The sequence below is a fragment of the Carlito syrichta genome, unplaced genomic scaffold, assembly GCF_000164805.1.
Source record: "Carlito syrichta isolate Samal-C Ts95f unplaced genomic scaffold, Tarsius_syrichta-2.0.1 Scaffold305654, whole genome shotgun sequence".
In the NCBI taxonomy this organism is placed as follows: Eukaryota; Metazoa; Chordata; class Mammalia; order Primates; family Tarsiidae; genus Carlito; species Carlito syrichta.
Window position 1 is genome coordinate 266,693 of NW_007249750.1, and position 24,074 is coordinate 290,766.

At 41.5% G+C, this 24,074-nt stretch overlaps 1 protein-coding gene across 1 annotated transcript in view; it reads left to right on the plus strand.

The window, feature by feature from the left end:
- PDE8A (phosphodiesterase 8A) overlaps nucleotides 1-24,074 on the plus strand; it is a 148,966-nt gene that overhangs the window by 65,462 nt on the left and 59,430 nt on the right. The window contains exons 2-3 of the mRNA XM_008062089.2: nucleotides 14,382-14,438; nucleotides 16,860-17,050. Of these exons, the coding sequence (XP_008060280.1) occupies nucleotides 14,412-14,438; nucleotides 16,860-17,050 (218 nt within the window). The 5' untranslated portion in view covers nucleotides 14,382-14,411. The remainder of the gene's footprint in view (nucleotides 1-14,381; nucleotides 14,439-16,859; nucleotides 17,051-24,074) is intronic.

Here is a 24,074-nt window from a genome sequence, read left to right on the forward strand (position 1 = left end):
CTCAGGCAATCCACTCACCTCAGCCTCCCAAAGCGTGGGATTACAGGCTGAGCCACCGAGCCCAGCTGAGTTTGTTTTTTTTGAGTTGAGGTCTCACTCTGTCGCCCAGGCTGTAGTACAGTGGTCCAGTCACTGCACCCTCAAACTCCTGGGTTCAGGTGATTCTCCCTTATTAACTGCCCGAGTACCCGAGACTATAGACATGTGCCACCACACCCAGCTAATTTTTAAATTTTTTTTGTAGAAATAGGATCTCACTATGTTTCCCAGACTGGTCTCTAACTCCTGGGCTCAAGTGATCCTCTTGTTTCAGTCTCCCAACGTGCATTGCAAGCATGGGCCACCATGCCTGGCCTATTGCTGCTGTTTCCAATGAAGTAGGATAGGCAGTGATTGTCCGAGGCAGGGGCCTTACCTCCATTCTCATCCCAAATATCCCCCATCTTGATTGGTGGAGGGCCTTTAATTCTCTGTTGATGTTGTTATTTCTTTTCCTATATATATACTGTACTTCCCTCTCTTTCCTGTAGATTTTCCTCTCCAAAATTCAGTTTTCTTTGGGATATTAAAAAATGCCTTCCTCTTTGATTTTTCCAAGATGATTATTTGAAATTTAGAATTACACATAACTAGTAGTAAAAAAAAAAAACATTCCAAAAAGAAGCTTTAATGAAACCAGTGTTGTTTATGAGAAACAGTAGAGGCCAAATGCTGAGAATACTCATGTCACCTCATAAAAGAAGACTAAGAGATGGTTTCAACAGTAGAGCCTCAGGTTGGGGATTGCATTCAGAGGGTCTGATGATTTCACAAAGGAAGGAGATTGGGATGAGTAATTGATTCTTTGTTGCAGATTTTTTCAAATAGCTTTCAGTCTCAAAACTCTATTTTGAAAAGCTAGGATGTGTTTAGCCTTCACACCTGGTCAAGGACAACTTCTTTATTCTAGAACCAAAGCAGGGGCTTTGTGAATGGTTGTGCATCCCCTTCCACTGGTAATTGCTATACATTATGGAGCACTTACCTGTGTGCCATGTATGACGCAGAGCGATGCATTTCTTTTAGTTTGTTTAATCTTCACAATCACTATTTTCCAATTGAGATTTAGCAAAGTGAGGAAACTTGCCTAAAGTTATACTGCTTCTCAGGGAGGGAGGGGTCAGAGTTCAAACTCCTATCTGTCTAACTTCTAGAATACTGGTTATGGGAACTGTGGGTGATTCTAGATAATTCTATCGTGGGGAATTGTCATTCTCAGTATAATCCTCTTTGGATCTCATTAAGGCTTATTAGCTAACCCAGTAAAACCAAGGCAGCCCTTTGCAGTCCGTACACTCGTGTGATCAGTTAGACCAACAAGCAGTTACAGAACCTCCAAACAAGGGTCAACTGCTGCTTGAGTGTACAGTGTGTTACAGAAACATGTTTGATAAATGTAAATATGCCTGAAATAGATTCATCTAAGAGAAAAGCAAGAGACTAATCTTTAATTGATAACTGGGAGCACTCCTTTTCAATATTCAGATCATCCATGACTGCTGGTTTCAATTTTTTCTCCAGGAGGGAGCTGAATAAATGGCACTGAGTTCTTAACCTCTGACTCTCCTTCCCTGGGGCAACCTGTAGACCCTCCTCATTCTGACAGGTCAGTAGGCAAGGGATCAGTTTCTCTTTTGGGGAGGGTGGAGGAAAAAACTAGATTCTAATCTAGCCTCCATGATGTTGTACCTCAGATTTCCACAATTGGATTTGGGGATTCTCAGATCTTAGTGACAAGGTTAAAGAGGATCTCATGGATTGGATTATCTATCCTACAGTTGGCTATTCTTATTTTTTATGGATTGATTCTTACTAGCTTCATTTTCAAAGGTAAGCCTTTATTCCCTGTATCAAATACAATAATATTTTAAAGAACTGGATCCTACTTTGTACTGTGTTTCAGGGTATCATCAGAGATTATGATTATTATGCACTGAAAGAAATAGTGCTTTGGAAAAACATCATTTAAAAATGCCTTATAATGTGTGCCTGCGTGTCAAATTAGTCATATGTCATGGCAAAAACTTCTTGGAAAATATTTACGGTAGATATTTAAGGTTTATTGGGGTTTACTCATTATCAGGCACTGTGTTAACCACTTGAAATAGTTCTCATTTAATCCAGATGCCATTTTTTGCCCAGCACTATGGGTTTGGGAAAAAAGGGCCTGAATGGTTTCACCCTAGCGTGCAACTCAAATTGGTGTTCAGTCAGGATAACATATAGAAGGCTCTCAGTAAATATTTGCTGTTTAAGTTGACTGAAGGGAAAATTAGGCACAGGTAAGGGAAGAAAAAGAGACTAGGAAAAGGCTGACACAGTGGCTCAAGCCTATAATCTCAGCTCTTTGGGAGACTAAGACGAGAGAATTGTCTGAGCCCAGGGGTTCGAGACTAGCCTGGGCAACTTGGTGAAACCTCATCTCTACAATTAAAAAAAAAATTAGCTGGGCATGGTAGTGCACATCTGTAGTTCCAGCTACTTGGAAGGCTGAGGCAGAAGGATTGCCTGAGCTCAGCAGGTTGAGGCTGCAGTGGGTGACCATGAGCATGCCACTGCAATCCAGCCTGGACGACAGAGTGAGACTCCAACTCAAAAAAAAAAAAAAAAGAGAGAGAGACTAGGACAGTGAAAGACAAATGTGGGGTATGGGAAAGGAATGGAAAGCAGCTAGGAGCTTTGCCTCAGGGTAGATCTTGGTGCCATCTTGTGGGTGGATCTGGAAAGGACCGACCAGATGGGTACCAGCTTCTACTAGGATGCCTCGAAGAACACCAAATTTCCACGCAACACTGAAATAAAATCACAAGTCAGATACCAGAACTCTGGTCTAGAAATCAGTGGATCTGATGTGTCCTTTCCGTCAGCAAGTCCTGATCCTCTGCCTCCAAAACATGTCCCAAATACATCTATTCATCTCCATGACTGCCAGACCAAGTTACCATCCTCTCTCTTTTGAACTGCTATAGAAGCTTCCTTACTATTCTTGCCTCTACTCTCATCCTGCCACAGTCCATTCTCCATGGGCAGCCAAGACATCTTCTTTTATAAAGAAAAATCTGACCATATCACTTCCTTGTTATAAGACTCTCAAGTGGCTTTTCATGAAATTTAGGGTAAAATCCTATTTCTTGTCCTGACTTAGAAAGCTCTACACCTTATGGCCTCTGCCTAGCTATGAACTTTTTCCTCTTTTCCTTGGGTACCCCACCCTGTTCCCATTGTAGGTCCTGTGCACCAGCTGTTCCCTCTGCCTGCTGCTCCTTCCTCCATACCTTGCATGGTTGGCTTCTTCCTGTCTTTTACATCTCACCTTCCATATTGCTGCCTCAGAGAGTCCTTCCTCAACTCTGATTCAAAATAGCAACCCTGTCACTCACCATCACATCTCTCCCTGTTGTTAGGTAGGGATTATTATCTGTCTTGTTCTCTATTGAATCCTCAATACCTAGAATACAATTTGACACATAGTGAATCCTCAGTAAAAACTTGTCAAATGAGCCGGGCTTGGTGGCTAGCCTGTAATCCCGCGCTTTGGGAGGCTGAGGTGAGTGAATTGCCTGAGCCCGCGGGTTCCAGACCCGCCTGGGCAACTTGGCGAGACCTCATCTCTACCATAAATAAAAAAATTAGCCGGGTGTGGTAGTGCGTGCTTGTAGTTCCAGCTACTTGGAAGGATGAGGCAGAAGGATCGCCAGAGCCCAGCAAGTCAAAGCTGCGGTGGCCAGAAGCGTGCCACTGCACTCGTCTAGGCAACAGAGTGAGACTCCAACTCAAAAAAAAAAAAAGAGACTTGTCAAATGGATGAATGCTGTTTTTAAATCTTATTTCAGCCAGATATAAGTTAAAGTCAGGTGGTTTTAGACCTTTCCTAGTGGAGCGTGAAAAGACCACAGGAAATTGCAGTAGCTGGGAAACTGTGGGGGAGGGGGGACACCTCATCAACAAGGGTGCCTGCATAATGAATATTTGTATTCCTAACCCTGAATTGTACCCCACATCTTTAAAATAAAAAAAAAAATTTTTTAACCATAGAAATTAAATGCAGACAGAACTGAGCACCAGTGTTTTTTTTTAAAATCAATAAAAAGGAGGTGATATGCTTACCTTAGTCATAAGAGCTAAGTTGGACTTAAATATGACTGGATGCAAAATATTTAGCACATAAGTACCTTTTCCTATTAAAACTGACTGCACCATGTTCTTATTTATATTTTCCTCTCCTACTATACAGGGAACAAGGCTAGGTACTTAATCTTTGTACTCCCAATATTTAGCACTACATGAGTCTTATAACATAGGAAAATAGGTGGTCCACAAGTGTCTGGATTTAGCCTCTTCCACACCCAAGGACTGGTTTCTCCTGACTTATCCAAGCTGTCTCCCTTGGGTCACTTATTCCTCTTTGCCCAGAGAGAGACAGATGACTACTGGCTATATAAGGAAAACCTGAAGAGATAATATGCCTCAGGCCAAAATTGGATTTGTGTGTTTACTATAGTTCCTGAGTTTGTATACAATTAATGTAAATTGATCCCAGAACTTTCTGCTTCTAATAAAGGAATGAAGGAAAAAGAAATAGATCACACAATTCTTGTGTGATTCCTAGTGCTTAGGCTTTTCATAAGATTTTTTCCTTTCTTTCTGTTCTTTACTAAAATAAGGTCTATATGAAGTTATTCTGTAAATTAGAAGTGCTGTATTACATACATACATGCACATATATATAGAAAACCGGTATGAGTATAATTTCTAGATAAGTGATTAGTTCAAAAGAATTAGCTGTCATTCCAAAATATTTTTTGAATGCCTGTCATGAACCAGGCACTGTTTTGGGTGTTGGGAATGTGGCAATGAATAAAGCAGATAAATCCCTGTCATTACAGAACTTTACATTCTAGTGGGAGAAGCAGACAAAAAAGAAAATAGATAATAAAATATGTAGTTGACCAAATGCCGATTGGGAACTAAGAAAAAAAAAAGTGGGCAAGGGGTAGGGAGGGTCATGGGGAGTAGAATTTAGAATTTTTTTTTTTAAACAGGATTTATTGAAAGTACAGAAAAGCTCCCAGAGTAGGAGGGGATCCAAGGGGGTTGCCCAGAACCGAGGTTGGATTTATGTACCTCTTTTCCTCTCGTACCCCAGCACCCACCATCAAAATTCCTAATATAATAACTTTGCCTTCTAGTATCACATCTAAATGATGTTAGATCAGTTAGGCAAATACCTATAGCAGAAAATATAAGGTTAAATGCAATCTACCTTCTAATAAAAAAAATGTAAAAGAAATCAGAGCTTCTAATAACAATTTATTTCATTTGTCAACCATATTTACTGAAAAATTACTTTAAAATATTAAAATACAAGTAGATGATATTCTAATTTTATAATCTTTTAAAAACCAAATCTTAGTAAATTTACAAATATTAAAAAATTCAAAAGATTAAACTCAACAACCTGCATAACTACTGATATTAGCCCTTGAACATACTGTTGTTTCTGTATTTCCTAAAAATACTAGTTACTTTTAAAGTTGAAAGATAAAATCAGAACTGTGCTATTAAAATTGATTTGAAAAATGGCTATTGTCTTCTAAATATTAATGTGAAAAATAAATTATTATTAAGTGGACTGTGACCTGAAACATTAGGTCAGCTTGATTCTGATTTTCATACATAAAGAACAGATGGAAAAAAGAATTCCAGTAGTTCCAGGCCCCTTATCCAGAGCAGTTGGGAAGTTGTTTACTCTTTGAAGACCCACTGCTGACGTCTGCTCACTGAGTAATGTCATCAGATTTCCTGGTGGTAGTTATTTTGGGGGTGCAGTGGTAAGTAGTTGTCCGGCTGTGTGGAGACTCTGCTCCATAGAGATCCTGAGAGCCGGATATACCCTGTAGACAGGATGTAAGGTTAAATGCAATCTCGTTAAGTAAATAAAGTGTTCAGTGGTGAAAAGGAATTGCTGAAACATGAGCATCTTAAAATGATATTGCTAAAATTTTACTGCAGCAAAAAGTTCATAGCCTTAAATCTTTAAAAAATTGGCCGAGCACAGTGACTCATGCCTATAATCCCAGCCTTTGGGAGGCCAAGGTGAGAGGATTGCCTGAGTCCACAGGTTCGAGACCAGCCTGGGCAAATTGGCTGGTCGTGGTGATGTGTGCCTGTAGTTCCAACTACTTGAAAGGCTGAGGCAGAAGGATCACCCAAGCCCAGCATGCCACTGCACTCCAGCCTGGGTGACACCGTGTGAACTCCAACTCAAAAAAAAGAATCTATGTCTTCTTTTATTTTTAAAAATAATTCCAGTTAGCAAGTTACTTTTATAAGTTGAGATAATAAAATTATGTTGTCTTTTGTCTGTAAAAGTTATCTCACCAACTATCGGTATAATATTGTTTTCCCAGGAGGGATGAGCATTTTGTCCTGAGCTATCTATACTTTTATTTTGTCCCTCAGCTTGTGACCAAAACCATTGGGGGGATGGGAGAACGGGGCGAAAAAACCCGGAATTTATTTATTGAAAATTGTGTACTTTTTTTTTTTTTTTTTTGAGTTGGAGTCTCACTGGGGCCCCCAAGGTGGAAGGGAAGGGGCGCTTCCGGCCACCGTGGCGTCGACCTGCGGGTCGCTGGTCATCTGGCCGCCTCTTCCTTCCGAGTAGCTGGAACTACAGGCGCGCGCTACCACGCCCGGCTCATTTTGATTTATTGTAGAGATGAGGTCTCGCTAAGTTGCCCAGGCGGGTCTCTAACCCGCGGGCTCAGGCAATCCACTCACCTCAGCCTCCCAAAGGCGCGGGATTACAGGCTGAGCCACTGAGCCCAGCTTGTGTACTTATTCTTACATGTTTAAATTTCAGTCACCTTCAAAGTACTCTCCGTTTGATACATTACCCCTATCAAGATTTTTTTCCATTGCTTAGAGCAGTTTTTGAACTCGTCAATTTTGATGCTTTTTAGTACCTCTGCTGTTTTTTGTTTTACCACTTCCACATTAGCAAAACGTTTCCCTTTTGAGGGCTTTTTTCATTTGGGGAAACAAAAAAGTCTTTGGGGGATGAGATCAGGTGAATAGGGAGGGTAGGGTATGGGAGTCATGACATTTTTGGTCAACAACTGCTGAACACTCAGTGCTGTGTGGGGCAGATGTGGTGGTAAACTACCTATTATAAAATAGGCAAATGTGTTGAAAGAATCTCCTCCCCCAAAATTCACTGAAGCCGGACATAGCCTCTTTCAACACTACTGATACACTGATACCAAGTGTTCTAGAACACTTACCTAGTAGGGGAAGCCTGTACTACAAGAGGCCAGCCGTCTGAAAGTTTTGGGCTTTTGGGGATCCCCCTCATACATACGTGTGTGTGTGTGTGTGTGTGTACATAATTTTTTTTTCTCACTTTGGCCATTAACATTTAAACAATTTATTAATGGTTGCCTTTATTTTTCTCCTACTGACTTCCTTTCTTAAACTTAATGATTTAAAAATTTAGTATAAGCCGGGCTAGGTGGCTCAGCCTGTAATCCCACGCCTTTGGGAGACTGAGGTGAGTGGATTGCCTGAGCCTGTGGGTTCGAGACCTGCCTAGGCAGCGAGACCTCATCTCTACCATAAATCAAAAAATGAGCTGGGCATGGTAGCGCGTGCCTATAGTTCCAGCTACTTGGAAGGCTGAGGCGGAAGGATCGCCGGAGCCCAGCAGATTGAGGCTGCGGTGGCCGGGAGCAGCCACAGCACTCCAGTCTGGGCAACAGAGTGAGACTCCGACTCAAAAAAAAAAAAATTTAGTATATATGAGGGTGGGAGTGGGGCACATAATATCACTAAGGTTACCTGATCCTCAACCAGAGGAGGAGGACCAGTGGGAGGCCCAAACTTTACCTGTACAGAGACCATTTATATACCTAGTCCTGACTCGTACCTTACATCTTTAAAATAAAGAGAAAAAATTTTTGGTATAGTTAATTCTTGTTTTATGACAAAAAGATTTTAGACTATGAACTTTGCCTCTGAGTATAGTGTCGCAATATCCTGTAAGTCTTATTACTTGATATACTCACTTTTATTATTTTCCAAGTAATCTATAATTATAGTTTGCATTTCCCTCTTTGACTCAGCAACTGTTTTTAATACTTTAAAATTTTCTAGGGAAGGGGGATTTGTTTTTGTTTAAACTTACGTTTTGAATTTCTGTTTTGATTGCATTGTTGAATTAAAAACTGTACTTTTAACTTTTTTTTTTGGAGTTGAGGTCTCTCTCTCTCGCCCAGGCTGGAGTGCAGTGGCATGCTCACGGCCACCCCAGTATCAACCTACTGGGCTCAGGTGATCCTTCTGCCTCAGCCTTCCACGTAACCGGAACTACAGGCACAAATTTTTAAAGAATATGTTTTAAGTTTTTCTTTGTGCCCTAGTATATCATATATTTTTGTACGATTCATAGTTCTCTTTCTTTTCATTCATTTTTAAAATCTATTTGATCATTTGTAGCAAATTTCATTAGAATCCTGTCAGAGACTGAAGACATTAAGGGCCTAAGTCCTCTCTAATCACTGTGTTATCCTGGTCAGTAGTAGTATCCTTCCTATGAGTGTGTTTTCTGCTTTCTCTTAGAAAACTGCCCCCCATACTGTAGAAAATCAACAAAATGGTTTCCTTCTGTTTCTTTTACCTGTCATTTTCTTCCTTTCTTCTTCCTGAACAGTTCTGCTGCATTCTCCAAGCAACAGGCCTGTCCCATTTGTTGCTCTTTTATTCATTCATTGCTTAAAACTTTGTTCATAAAACAAAAATTCATCATTCAAATTGGTCTCTCAGTACCTTTTCCTTCTAACTGCACTGTGAGAGTACAGGGGGACACCAAAAAACCCTGTAATTTATTTATTTACAATTGTATATTTATGCTTACCTATGTAGACTTCACTCACTTTCAAAGTACTCTTCATATGATGCACACCTATTGACACGCTTTTTCCACTGCGCAAAACAGTTTTCAAACTTGTCAATTTTGTTGCCTTTTAGGACTTCTGCCATTTTCTGTTTCACCTCTTCCACGTTAGCAAAATGTTTTCCTTTGAGGACTTTTTTCACCTGGGAAAGCAAAAAAAAGTCAATTGGGGTGAGATTGAGTGAATGGGAGGGTGGGGGGCATGTGGGTGAAGCTGTTTTTAGTCAAAAACTGCTGAACACTTAGCGTGGTGTGTGCAGATGCACTCATAAATCACCAATTATGAAATGGGCAAACACATCGAAAGAATTTCCAAAAAAAAATTTTCCTGACGCCTAACGCAGCTTCTCACAACAGTGCTAGCTGGTACACTGATACTGATTGGTTCCTAGAACAATTATTTAGCGGGGAAGCCTGTATTACAAGAAGCCCGCCCTCCAAAAGATAATTATTTTGGTCCCTCCCCTTGTATGATTATATATTTTCTCCCAATTTAAAAAAACTGGTAAAATACACATAACATAAAGCTTACTATCTTAACCATTTTAAGTGTACAGTTCAGTAGTATTAAGTACATTCATAATGTGCAACCATTATCACTATCTATCTCTAGAACTCTTTTCATCTTGTAAAAGTGAAACACTGTATCCATTAATAATTTCCCTATTTCTCCCTTTGCCAGCCTTTAGCAACCACTTTCGGCTTTCTCTTTCCACAATTTTGACTACTCTAAGTACTTTATGTAAGTGGAATTAACAGAATTTGTCTTTTAATGACTGATTTCACTTAGCATAATGTTCTTAAGGTTTGTCTATGTTATGGCATATGTCAAAATTGCCATCCTTTTTTTATAGCTGAATAATGTTCCATTGTATGCCTATGCCACATTTTATATTAAATTTAATATTATATTTTTGAGTCAGGGTCTCCCTCTGTCATCCAGGCTGGAGTGCAGTGGTATGATCATGGCTCACAGCATCCTCAACCTCTTGGGCTCAGACGATCCTTCCAACTCAGCCTGTTGAGTAGATGGTGCTACAAGCTGATTCTTTAATTTTTTTGTAGAGATGAGGTCTTGTTATGTTGCCCAGGCAGGTCTTAAACTCCTAGCCTCAAGCTACCTCCTGCCTCAGTCTCCCAAAGTGCTGGGATTATAGGCATGAGCCACTGCACCTGTCCAGAAGCATCTCTCTTATATGCTCTGTGATTTGGGGCTAGTCCGTAAATACTTCTGTATCTCTGTGTGCACAACCAAAAGTCAGCCTTATATTAAGTGAACATACTTCTTGACCCCTGATTTCTAAGATGCACAGACCATAGCTGAGACTATGAAAGGCTTCCTGAATACATTATGACTATTTATATAGGATTTACATTGTATTAGGAATAATAATATGTAATCTAGGGATGATTTAAAGTATACATTAGAATGTGTGTAGGTTGTATAAGGGACTTGAGCATCCTGGGGGACCAGCAGGATTCCTTTGTACATTTCTTGCAGGGCCTGTCTACTGGCAATGAATTCCCTCAGTTTTTGTTTATCTGGGAATGTCTTAATTTCTTTCTGACTTTTGGATGACAGTTTTGCCGGATATAGGATCCTTGATTGACAATTGTTTTTAGTTTTAGTTTTAGTTTTTGTTGTTTTCCGGCACTTTGAATATATCAGACCACTGCCTTCTGGCCTCCAAAGTTTCTGATGAGAAATCTGATAATCTAATTCAGAAGTCCTTGTATTAGTTCCTTCTTTATTGCTTTAAGATTCTCTCTTTGTCTTTGTCTTTGAGTATAGTATGTCTTAGTGTGACTCTGAGTTCATCTTACTTGGAGTTTGTTGAGCTTCTTGGATGTTTATATTTATGTTTTTCATCAAATTTGGGATGTTTTCAGCCATTATTTCTTCGTATATTTTCTCTATCTTTTTCTCTCTCTCTCTCTCTTCTGCTTTTGGGCCTTTCATGATGTTGGTTTCCTTGATGGTATCCTTCAGGCACCTTAGGCTCTGTTTATTTTTCTTCAGTCTTTTCTTTTTCCCAAATGTGATAATTGTAGTAGTCCTGTCTTTATATTTGCTGATTTTTTTTTTTTCTGCCTGCCTGTATTTGCCTTTGATTCTCTTGTGAATTTTTACAATTCAGTTTTTGTCCTCCAAAAATTCTGTTTGGTTCTTTTTAGGCTTTTCGTCTCTTTGTTAATATTTTCATTTTGTTCATATGACATTTTCTTGACTTTCTCCACATCTGTTTTTAGTTCTTTGAGCATCTTTAATTTAGTTGTTGTAAAGTCTTTGTCTAGTAGATCTGCCATCAGCTATCTTTAGGGGTGGTTTCTGTTGATTTGTTTTTTATTTGAATGGGCCATACTTTTCTATTAATTTGCATGCTTTGTGACTTTTTTGGCTGAAAATTGGACATTTGAATTTAATGATGTGGTAACTCTGAAAATCATATTCTCCCCCATTCCCAGTGTTTGCAGTTTTTGTTATTTTGTTTTTTAAATTATTGTAGGCTATCTCTGTGCCAAGGATCAGGCTAAGGTGTAAACTTAAGGTCTTCTCAGGCATTTTCTGAGCCTTCCCAGGCTTATGTAATCACTTTCTCATTTTCCCTGCGTCTGCAGTTGCTTTCAAATATCCTGGTCCCCAATGTCTGGCTTCCAAAGAGGGGAGAGAAGAAAAATGAAAGGAGGGGGAAAGGGCAGTAGTCCTTTATATCTCCTGGGAGTCACTTAAGCCGAGGAGGAAGGGCTTGAAAATGGGGGTAGGTGCAACAACAGTTTGCTCCTCTTTTCAAGTTTTTGTCTGCACCTCTGTGATCAGAAGCAGCAATCAGTAATCAGAGCACAGATCTCTGATATCTGTTGGACAGAGTCCTTTTTTGTCTACCTGGCTGTGCAGATTGGTTCAGAAACATGTACACAGCTGTCTACCATAGGGTTAGGGGTGAATAGCTACTGTGTGGTAAGAGTTGAAATTAACTGCAATTTACTATTCAGTCCTTACCCTGGAAGTTGCAAGCTCCAGAATTTCCAAAATAGTTACGTCAGACACATTCTGCTAGTGCAGCTTTGTCTGGGTGAGGACAGTCTTAGGTCTAGAATAGTAGTGACCTTCTTTCTTCTTATGCCTTCTGAGATACAAAATTATTACAAAGCAATCCAGAAACTGATACCATGGCCAGGTCTTAATTAGTGGGCATCAGCTTCTCATGGTTAAAAATACAAGAGGGATCCAAAAAACCTGGAATTTGTTTATTAAAAATTGTGTATTTATTTTTACATGCTTAAACTTCAGTCACCTTCAAAGTACTCTTCGCTTGATGCAATATACCTATCGAGATGCTTTTTTTGCTGCTCAAAACAGTTTTTGAACTTGTCAATTTTGGTGTCTTTTGGTGTTTCTGTCATTTTTTTGTTTCACTTCTTCCACACTGGCAAAATGTTTCCCTTTGAGGACTTTTTTCATCTGGGGAAACAAAAAAAAGTCACTTGGGGTGAGATTGGGTGGCTAGGGAGGTTGAGGTTGAGCATGGGAGTAATGCTGTTTTGTGTAAAAACTACTGGGTACTCAGTGTGGTGTGGGTAGGTGTGCTCATAAATGACCTATCATGAAATGAGCAAACATGTTGAAAGAATCGCCAAAAAAATGTTTTCTGAAGCCAAATGCAGCCTCTCACAACAACGCTACCTGGTATACTGATATCAATAGGTTTCCAGAACACTTACCTAGTGGAGGAAACCTGTACTATAAGGAGCCCACCTCCAAAAGATTGGGGTTTTTTAAGTGTCCCCTTGTATATGTGGATTTCTCCCTCATCACTAAGCAGATTTTGTTACATGTGTCACTGCTTGAGGAGAGACTGGAGGCAGGGAGTCAGAAAACATCTTGTAGGAAGTCTTATGGCTCTAGTTCTTCTACTTCTGTGTTCTAGGTATGGAATCATACCATCATCTGAAGGCCTAGGATTGGGGTCTCTTCAACACATATAGTCTCTGGGCAGATTGTAAAATGTGCTCTTCCTCTGGGTAGCAACCAGGTGCCAGAGTTCATTCCTTGGGGCTGAAACCTTCTCCCTGGGACGCCTCTGGGTTGTGCACAGATTACCTAAACTGTCCAGTGGCCCTTGGTTTGTAGCACAGATTATATAGATAAACAGACCTGGGTGAAATTCCAGCGCTATTTGCTACTGTGTGACCTTGAGCAAGGTACTTGGAACCTCAGTTTTTCTTTCTTTCTTTCTTTTTTTTTCCTTTGAGTTGGAGTCTCACTCTGTCACCCAGGCTGGCATGCTCACAGTCACCCCAGCCTTGACCTGCTGGGGTCAGGCAATACTTCTGCCCCAGTCTTCCAAGTAGCTGGAACTACAGGTGAGCACCATCTGGCTCTGGCTAATTTTTGATTTTATTGTAGAGATGAGGTCTCGCCAAGTTGCCCAGGCGCGTCTCGAACCCCGCGGGCTCAGGCAATCCACTCACCTCAGCCTCCCAAGGCACTGGGATTACAGGCTGAGCCACCAAGCCTGGCTTAATTTTTTGATCTTATTATAGAGACAAGGTCTTGCCAAGTTGCCCAGGCTGGTCTTGAGCCCCCGGGCTCAGGCAGTCCTCTTATCGCTGCCTCCCAAAGTGCTGAGATTACAGGCGTGAGCCACCAAGTCTAGCCTGGAACCTCAGTTTTTCAACTGTAAACTCTCACCACATTGCTGTGGGATTTGGTGAAATAACGTAGGTTCAGCCCTTAGCACCATGACCAGAACATGCTAAGGCCTCTGTTGGTGCTATGATTATTATTACTCACTGGGGCTTTGTTATAACTTTGTATGTTTTAGTGTTAAATTCTCAAGTGAATAAACCCCTATTGATAAGCACTACTATACTCCTCTGTAAAATAAGGTGTCAACTATTTCTAGAAGTTTCTTTGGCTCTGACATTCCATGCTTCTGACTGCTTGATTGCTTTTTTCATGTGCCATTTGGATGTAAGATATAGTTGTCCATCAGGGAAAAGATGAAGTAGGCAGGGAGGGGATCAGTGTTTATTAATTGTCTACTATTGGGGGCTCTTTATATTGTAATCTCGTTTGTTCTTTGTAACAATTGAGAAATTGAAGCTGAGGGAAATTGAGTAATTGACTTAAAGTCACATGCAGCTAGTAAAAGGCAACGCCAGGATCAGATTAATTTTATTTATCCTTTTCCTGTTCCCTGCTTCTCCTGGGGGCCACAAGGAGATCTTTGGGATTCCTCATAATTATTTCTGTGTCTACTAACTATTTAATTTTTCTCTAGTGTAGACATTTTACTTTTGTTTCTGGAACTAATTAGGGAAAAAATTTAAGCAAGCTTCTCTCTATCTCTTTATTTTTATTTTTAAGCAGATCTCTTTCTTACAGGTAGCAGTAGCTGATGTGCAATTTGGCCCCATGAGGTTTCATCACGATCAACTTCAGGTAATAATGAACCATGCTGTAATTTTTCACATATCGATTTTCCTTAGAAAGGTTTGTGGGGAGGATCCAAAGTTAAATGTTTGCGGTAGTCTTCCATTTAGACAATAGCATTGCATCAGTGTTAAACTTCCTGAACTTGATAACAGTGTTATAGTTATATAAGAGAATGTCCTTTCTTTAAAAATACCCATTGAGATTATTTAGAGATGAAAAAGTGCTTGCAACCTACTTTAAATTGGTTCAACAATAAAGAAAATAATATGAGCTGGGCTCAGTGGCTCAGCCTATAATCCTGCGCCTTTGGGAGGCTGAGGTGAGTGGATTACCTGAGCCCGCGAGTTCGGACCCGCCTGGGCAGCAAGACCTCATCTCTGCAATAAATCAAAAAATCAGCCGGGTGTGGTAGCGCATGCCTGTAATTCCAGCTACTTGGAAGGCTGAGGCGGAAGGATCGCCGGAGCCCAGCAGGTCGAGGCTGCGGTGGCCGGGAGCGGCCACTGCACTCCAGTCTGGGCGACAGAGTGAGACTCCAACTCAAAAAAAAAAAAAAAAAAGAGCCGGGCTCGGTGGCTCAGCCTGTAATCCTGCGCCTTTGGGAGGCTGAGGTGAGTGGATTGCCTGAGCCCGCGGGTTCGAGACCCGCCTGGGCAGCGAGACCTCATCACTACAATAAATCAAAAAATCAGCCGGGCGTGGTAGCGCGTGCCTGTAATTCCGGCTACTCGGAAGGCTGAGGCGGAAGGATCGCCGGAGCCCAGCAGGTCGAGGCTGCGGTGGCCGGGAGCGGCCACTGCACTCCAGTCTGGGCGACAGAGTGAGACTCCGACTCAAAAAAACAAAAAAAGAAAATAATATGTATACTTGTGTGTGCATGTGTGTGTTTAGAGGGAGAGAGAAAGCAAATCGAAGGTGGCAAAATGTTAATTGAAGTGGAGGAAGGGTTTCCTAGCATTCATTGTCATTCACAACTTTTCTGTATGTTTGAAATTTTCAAAAATAAAAAGTAAAAAGATTATCTGTTGTATTGCTGCATCAGCTGTATCAGAGAGAAAATATCTGCAAATCCAAAATATGAGGCAGAAAATAACCAATTGAAATTCAGCCAAATTCTTAGGGGTTTTCTGTACACAAGCACATTTCAGTATTACATTTGAGAATATGTGAAAAGACTTGACAGAAATGTATGTTAGTTCTTTGCATTTATGGCCTCTGGGCAGCTGGGTAAACTTAAATAAAACTTGCTGGGCTCGGTGGCTCAGTGTGTAATCCCAGCACTTTGGGAGGCCGAGGTGAAAGGATTGCCTGAGCTGGCAGGCTCAGGACCAGCCCGGGCAACTTGGCAAGACCCCGTCTCTAAAATAAATAAATAAAAATTAGCCGAGTATGGTAGCCCACGCCTGCAGTTCCTGCTACTTGGAAGGTTGAGACGGAAGGATTGCTGGAGCCCAACAGGTCGACACTGGGATGGCCGTAAGTGTGCAACTGTACTCCAGCCTGGGAGACAGAGTGAGACTCCAACTCAAAAAAAAAAGGAAGTAAGCCTTAGTAGGTTTTCTGTCAGCTTTGCATTCTGTCTCATTGGCTACCCCACCTTGATCCTACCACTGTTGCCCCCATTGTCAGTCTGGTTCTGAAGGGATGGAGCAGTGGTACTCCTGAACCAGATTGCAGATAAGGAGGGGGAAGGGGGCTGCCTGGATAGGACAGAGGCAGCAGATCCAGGCCTCACTTGATCTAGGCCAGGACTTACCTGATCTGAGCCAGGCGCCAGGATTGACAGCTACTGTCCTGAGCTGGGGCACAGATGCTGCCTCTTGGATCTGATGCTGTTCTTGTATCACTTAAGTGGCAAGCTTTGAAATGTAACATTTTGGTCTACTTTACATTTTTCCTCTTTTAATTGAAGTGATTTTTTTTAAAACTTGGAGGAATTACATAAAATCTGGAGTCAAACATTTAAATTTAAACGTTGTTTAAAGGGTTAAATGTTCCAGTCGTTTCACTGAGGTGTTAGCACTTGCCAGATTTATCCAATTAACTTTGTTAGCTAAAATAAATATTTGTATGTTTTAATTCATTTAGTTTTAAGATAAAATGGTAATCAAACCTCTGTTGAGTTCTCCAATGGGTTTATTAGCAAAACAAGTAGGTATATGATCCCTACGCTTGGTCTTTCCAACCAAGAGCAGATAGAAAGTAGCACTGACTTGGGGGGAAGGGAAGGGGGTTGGGGGGACAGGGCAGGGAGTACTGAGTGATCCTGTCCCTGAGTTATATGTAGGAGAAGATTTATATTGACAGATTAATAAGGTTACATCTGTGTCCTCGCCTTGAAAATAATTGGGAGTTTTCTGTGGCTTGTTAAGAAATGACAATTTTAACATCTTTTTTTAAAAAAGTGTTTGTGCTCTTTTGATTCAGGTACTTTTAGTGTTTACCAAAGAAGATAACCAGTGTAATGGATTCTGCAAGGCATGTGAAAAAGCAGGGTTTAAGTGTACAGTCACCAAGGAGACTCAGGCTGTCCTTGCCTGTTTCATGGACAAACATCATGACATCATCATCATAGACCACAGAAATCCTCGACAGCTGGATGCAGAGGCACTGTGCAGGTGAGCCTGAGACTTGGTACTAATTAGTCCTGTGGGCCTTTGTGACAGTAAATGCAGCCTGGAAATAGATTAAGTCTCTATTTAAGTTGACATTCACGCATATAAAATAAGCAGGACATTAGAACCTCAGTATTTCTGGAACTGATCTTTATCTCTTTTGTCTTTGCTTTACTCTGCTTAAAACAGTAAGAAGGCCGGGCTCAGAATCCCAGTGCTTTGGGAGGCCGAGGTGAGTGGATTGCCTGATCCCGCGGGTTCGAGACCCACCAGGCAACTTGGTGAGACCTCATCTCTACAATAAATCAAAAATTAGCCGGGCATGGTAGCGTGCACTTGTAATTCCAGCTACTTGGAAGACTGAGGCAGAAGTATAGCCGGAGCCCAGCAGGTCGAGGCTGCGGCGGCCCAGAGCGTGCCACTGCACTCCAGTCTAGGCAATGGAGTGAGACTCCAACTAAAACAAACAAACAAAAAACAGTAAGAAAACATGAATAAGAACCATTAAGGGTGATGGGAAAACTCAATATGTAATTAACCACAACTCTCATCTGCATATTATTACAACAAGAATGACAATTTTCCAGACTGTTAAAGCTCTAAAAATTTTGAAAAAGTGTTTTCTAATGTTATATACATATGTCTTATTTATAACGCTTACAGAATTTCAATATCATGAGAGAATTCTGGGTAGCAGACCTTAATTTTTTTTTTGAGTTGGAGTCTCACTCCGTCGCACAGGAGTACAGTGGTACGCTCACGGCCACTCCAGCGTCCATCTGCTGAGCTCAGGCTATCCTTCCGCCTCAGCCTTTCAAGTAGACGGAACTACAGATGCGCACTACCGTGCCCGGCTAATTCTTTTTTTAAATTTATTATAGAAATGAAGTCTCACCAAGATGCCCAGGCTGGTTAGAACCTCTGGGCTCAGACAGTCCTCTTGCCTCAGTCTCCCAAAGTACTGGGATTACAGGCTTAAGCCACTGTGCCTGGCTGCAGACCTTAATCTTTAAAAAGTACTTTTAAAAGAAAGTTATTTGCTGCTGATGGAAGCAAGGCAAATATAATGTAAAATTTTATAGCATATTAATTTTAAGGATATTTAAAATCTTGACTTTTAAGAGAGAAAATATTTAAGACAAATATAACAAGTATAAAACTGTGGTGACAAGCAAATGACATTGTATGAAAAGATTGTTGGCAGTGTTCGTGGTAATGTCAGCATACGTTTGTTTTCTTTGTGGTGAGAACCCACGTTTCTGATAATCAGACTAGGTAGCTTTCACAGTAGTGTGATTTGCCTCCAGTAACGTTTCCCCATGGCCTTGTTCTAGTGCCTGTGTTCCTTGCCTCTTTCAATCTGGCTGACTCTGCAACAAGGCATTATCACTAGATCAGATTTTTTGACACGTCATCTGTCCAGTTACCTAGCACATCCACGAGGGAGACCAAGAAAACTGGGAGAGAGCTCTGGACAGAGTGGAAGGGGGTTCAGGTTCTAGCTGCTTGTCTTTGATCTCTCTGGGTAATGTTCTCCCTTCTGTGGGGATGTTTTAGCTCAGCTATAAATCTGGAACGTGGTTTCCAATATCCCTTCTATCCTTAAAAATCAGTGGATATCATTAAGAAGAAAGGAAGAAAATATCTAATGTCTATGTGGTGCTTAGTAGTCTGAGTAGAATTTGTAAGCAGGAGAGTAATCTAAGGTAGGCCAAATGGCTGCCAAGATAGAAAAGGTGAGGAGGAAGTAAGATGCTGAGGAAAACTTGTCCTCTTTCCCAGTCTTATTCAGGTCCAAACCCAGCACACATATGTGCTGGATAATGGCAACTCATACCCATGAAGCTGACTCTTCTAGATCAGCTTGTACTTATAAAAGAAAAATTACATTGTATTAGTTATACTCCGCTTTTGAAAATTGTGACAAAATATACGTAACATAAATTATGCTCCACCATCTAAGGGAGGAAAATGTATTATTGTTACATATTTTAAGAATATTCTAAATAAATAAGATTAATTCATTCAGCAAATTTGTATTGAGTTGTGTACAAGGGAATTTTCTAGACTGAAAGTAATAAACTAAATGAAGTGCTTATGTTTTACAAGACTAGAGAAGTTGAAGTATTTAAATGAAAAAGTAATGTTTCATCATCCTCAGTTAAAAACTTACACAAAGACCAAATTCTATAAGCATCATAGTTAATCAGAGTTCTGTCATCCTGTAAATAACAACTGTATACAATTTTTGAGTAAAGAATGGGGCCTGGATTGCTTTAGTATGTGGTTTAGAGAAGTATAGTCTGTCAGGTGTGCATCTCCTCTGTAAAGTACCTGCCAGCCTCCATCCAGCCTCTGCTGGGGACCTGGGATTCACTCAGTGGAAGCCCTGAGTTCTGGAAGTTCTCCTTCATGTAGAGGCCAGTATTGTCCTGATTTGACCCACAGGGTAGCTAAAGCAGTGCTGTTCCTCTTCTCCAGAATGAATTTCCAACATTTGAGGGCAGGAATTGTATTCCCCCAAGATATGTTCTCTTTTCTGGATTGAGCACATTCTTACTGCTATCAGCAGCTCCTCACAGACTGTGGCTTCATATCCTAACCCTGTTAGGAGTGCTTCCTCTGCGTCTCTCTTCCAGTTGGTAGTCCTTGTAAGTATGGCTCCAGAACTAAAAAGCTCACACAAGGTTTGGGTGGACCAGTGAAGAGTAATCAGAACAGCCCTCTCTCCTGTACTAGCCAGAGAATAGACCTTTACAGTTGCAATCCCTGATGATGATGTTTTCCTGACGGTCATGCCACAGCCCTGGCCAAGAATAAGAATCTTAAGTCTTTCTTGCTAGCTGTGTTCTGTTACATCACCTCCATCTTGTTAGGTGAAGACTGAGGAGGTGAGAGGCAGGATCCTTGTGCTGTTCATAGTGCTATTCGTAGTATTTATAGAGGCAAGAGCAGGCCCTGATGTATTTTCCAAAGTGTTGTCTTCATTCTGGCCTTACCTGGTTTATCTCCCTTAGGATCATCCCTTTAAGGATGTCTGCCCACTGTAGACTGTTCAAGAATTCTTTCTGGGCTCCCCATCCTGAACAGCTTGTCCTTTCTCTCAGCAAACATGCGTGGCTCGTGAGACCTAAGCCCTGGAGAACTCTATTCTTCTCTTCATCCTCCCTTTTGGGATACCTAGCCAACACTACCTGTAAAGAAGTTTTAATCAGTTGCAAACCTGTTTGAATGGGTAGCATTCATTTATATCTCTACTGGGGGCATTTGGAACTCCATACAGTCGTTATGAGATGCTTTGCTAAAAGCCAAGTGTTTTGTATCTGCTGTATTTCCAAATCCACCAGTTTAGGAACCCTGCTTTGCAGGTCCTTTCAGGTCTGGGCACTGCATTTAGTACTAGAGCTACATAGATGAATAAGATGTGGTTTTTGTTTCTGAGGAGCTAATGCTTTAGTGGGCAGATCAAGTGAATGATTTTATAATAGGCTTGTAAGTGCCCAGAGGAGGATTTTGCAGGGTGCTGTCGGTGCCTGTTTCCGAGAGGGCTTCATGGAGGATATTTGGGTTTGGTTCTGAAGGATGAGCAGGAGTCTTGAAGGGGAGAAAACATTCCCCATAGAGGGAGTAGCTTGAGTAGGAACAGGCAGGGTGTCTGGGCACCTGTGTTCTGTGTTAGATGGCTTCTAGTCAGGTGGGAATGGAATGGGGCTCAGGGGAACCTGGAGCGGCAGGTGTAAACCACATCACAAAGGCCTTGCATACTGAGCCAAGGCTTTGGATTGCAGCCTATAGGTAGTTGAGATACTGGTGTATCCTGTGCAGGGAGTGTCAAGAGCAGAATAGAGGATCCTTTGGCTGCCAAGTGGAGAATGGAGTGGAAGATGGAAGAACCTGAGGCAAGTCGACCAGTTGTGAGGCTGTTAGAGGCCGTCTGGTGCTGTACTTGATATTAGTGCCTCTTCCTAACTTCCTGTCAAAACCCATGAAGAGGCAAAAGGCAAAAGGGGATTACAGCAAAAAAAAAAAAAAAAAAAAAAAAAAGCTGATAGGTGAGAAACTAAGAGAATAGAAAAAGATAGGGATTCCTGCTGTATCTGTTGTCCTGTGGGGACTAATAAGCCTGTGTACTTCAGACCTTAAAGCTGAAGTTCCAGTGTCCTAAATCAAAGCCATGGGAAGGGGCTTTGCCTCACTTCCCCTGTGTTCTCTTGAGCCTGGGTGCTAAAGTTGCACTGTCCAGAGAAACAGTGACTGAGCCCTAGCGGAGCAGAAGCACTTTGTGAGCTGGCCGTAGGCCTGCGTTCCAGACCCTGCTGCCCCCTCATTCTTTACTTTCTACCTCTACTTAGAAACCCAAGACAAGGAGCAGAGGGAGATGGACAGAGACATGGTTTCTTCTGCCATGTCATAAGAAAGGACAGAGGCATGGAGGAGCCTGAGGACAGTCCTCTACCTACTGCAATTTTGAAACAGCAACTTGTGTCAATTCTCGGGTTTAGTTTGAGAACAAGAAAGAGCAGGCCAGAAGCCCACTATATGCAGCAGACCCGTGCATGCCTGCTGGCAGTGCTCTCCAAGCCTGACCTGATCAGGCCTGTTGACCTGATCTGCAGCCCAGGCTAAGAGGAGAACAACTGCTGACACTTGTCCAAGGGTCCAGCGAAGGGGTGCTGAGGAAACTCTTCTGATCCTCTTTATTGGCAAACTCTCAGCCTGCATAGATGTTACTCCCATTCAAGGGTGAGTGAACAGGATAAAGAAGGGGACCTGTGAAAAGCTGCCACAGCATAGTGAAGGGGGAATAGCCCTAAAGACTAAGGAGCTATTTTTATTTTATTATAAGAAACTGAAGAACCTTTTAGAAGACATGTGCTTAGTGTACTCAGAAGAGGTAAAGAAATACTTCTTTGTGTAATAGGAGTAGAACTCTACAATAAAAGGGAAGATTTCATAAAGAAATATGGAGGAAATAGGAAAGCAGTGCTTGAAAACCCAAAATGCATTAACAGAATTAAAATCCATGTTAAATGCAGAAAATTGAACTCAGTGTGCTAGATGCTTTCATATAATTTCTTGATGTGCCTTGGTCTGCAGATCCTTTTTACCACTATAAATTCCATTCTTTTCTATCTGAAACTCATTCTGTATGGCAGAGAGCAGTGGCAAAGTGCAGGTAATGGAGCTGTGCTTTTGTAAAATTTAACTCATTAAAGGGCTTTGCTATATGCTCTTATGGTGAGCCCCATCATGCAGGCTTTTCTCCAGTATTGTGCTAAGACCATCGTCAGAATTATTTGTAGTTGCCTAGAGTACCTTGAGTCTGGCGATTGCTTACAGGACCGGACCCACTTTTGTTCTTTTCCTAATAACAGAATTTCTGGTGTTTAACCAGGCATACGCCACCTAGAAAATAGATTGCGTTCCGTAGTTTTTCTTGCAACTGGCCTGTGGAACTATCATGTGTATTCTCTGGAAAGTATCTTTGAAAGGAATGAGTATGCCCTTTTTCCAGTACTATCTGGAATGTGCACATTATAGCTAGCTTTCAACATCCATCTTGGATCATGAGAAAGAAACCATGTACAGATAATAGAGAAACACAAGGTAGGAGCCAGGTTCCTGATCCTGCAGACTGCTGTGTCAGCCTGGACTGTCCCTCTGCACACTTTCATGTGTGAGATGGCTATTGTTTAGGCCACTATTTTTTGGTGTTTTCTGTCATGTGTAGACAGATCCAGTCCTCATGATAAGCCAGGAAGTGTGGTTTTAAGAGCTTTCCACACTTTCACAATCTCATGCTATAAGATCATGCTCCATCTTTTCTGACCTTCTTGAAATCTGCCTTCCTAATATCTAGGTATACATTTTGACTATGTCATTTTTTTCTAGTTTTCATGAACTTTAAAGTAAGGATGTTATCTTTCAACCTGGGTTCCTGATATTTCTATTTTCTAGCCAGTTCTTTCTTCTTGGGCACCAGAAAAGTCCTGATCATGTCTCTGCCTTTTTATACAGTTTTAGAGCTCTTGTTAAGGGCTTCTCTCAGGTAAACAGGGTCTTCCCTTCTAATTCATCCTTAGTGCAATGTCTCTCATTCCTGTATTCTTATATTCCATATATGGGTAGGTCATCCAAAGCTTCTTACTAAGATCATCTGCGTAGTTGCCTACTTAACAATACACTGCTCAGATCTCTGTTTTTCTTCTAAAAAACAGAGAGCTGGTTTGAGATGGTTGACTGCATACTTAAATTTGCCTTTCCTCCCTCCAGATCTCTGTGATATGATGGAAACATAAACACAAAACAAATACAGTGTCCCTAGAAGTCATGGAAATACCGTTTGTGAGTCATGTGTCTTATTCCCTGTTTGAGATTAGTGCTAGGATGAAAATTAGTCATCAGGTGCGGTGAGTGCACTGGCTTTGTCTGTGAGTATTTGCTGTGCCAGAAACCCCTCCAGGCCTAAGCAGCCCCTCCCATGGCTTTTCCCTAGGAAACTGAGCCTGCCTATTTTCCAGGAAGGGAGACTGGGATTGGACTGGAAATTGGCACCAGGCAAGCAAACCCCACAGTGGCCTATTTAAGTGGGCTCCCTCCGGAGAGTATAGGCAGATGGTAGGTGGAGGAGTACAGTGTGGACACTGGAAAGAGCAGAAGTGTTGAGAGGGTGGAGGACAGATGAGCAGCGTGCCCATGAGGGACACTGGCAGAGCTGCTTTTTCCATTCCTCAGCAACTTCCCTACTCCTGGCCTATTCTGCATCTGTTGGTGATTCTAAGCCTTTCTCAACCTGGGATTCCACAAGAAAATTAAGCCCAAATACCCGGAGGCAGGGGTGGTGGGCAAAGGAGAACACAGTCATGGCTATTCATTTGTGTATTGTGTGTGACTGCTTCTGTGCTACAATAGTGGAGGAGTTGAGTACTTGTGACAGAGTCCATATGACCCGCAAAGCCTACAATATTTACTCTCTGGCCCTTTCCAGAAAAACTTTGCCAAGATTGGGGCATCCATGATGTATGAC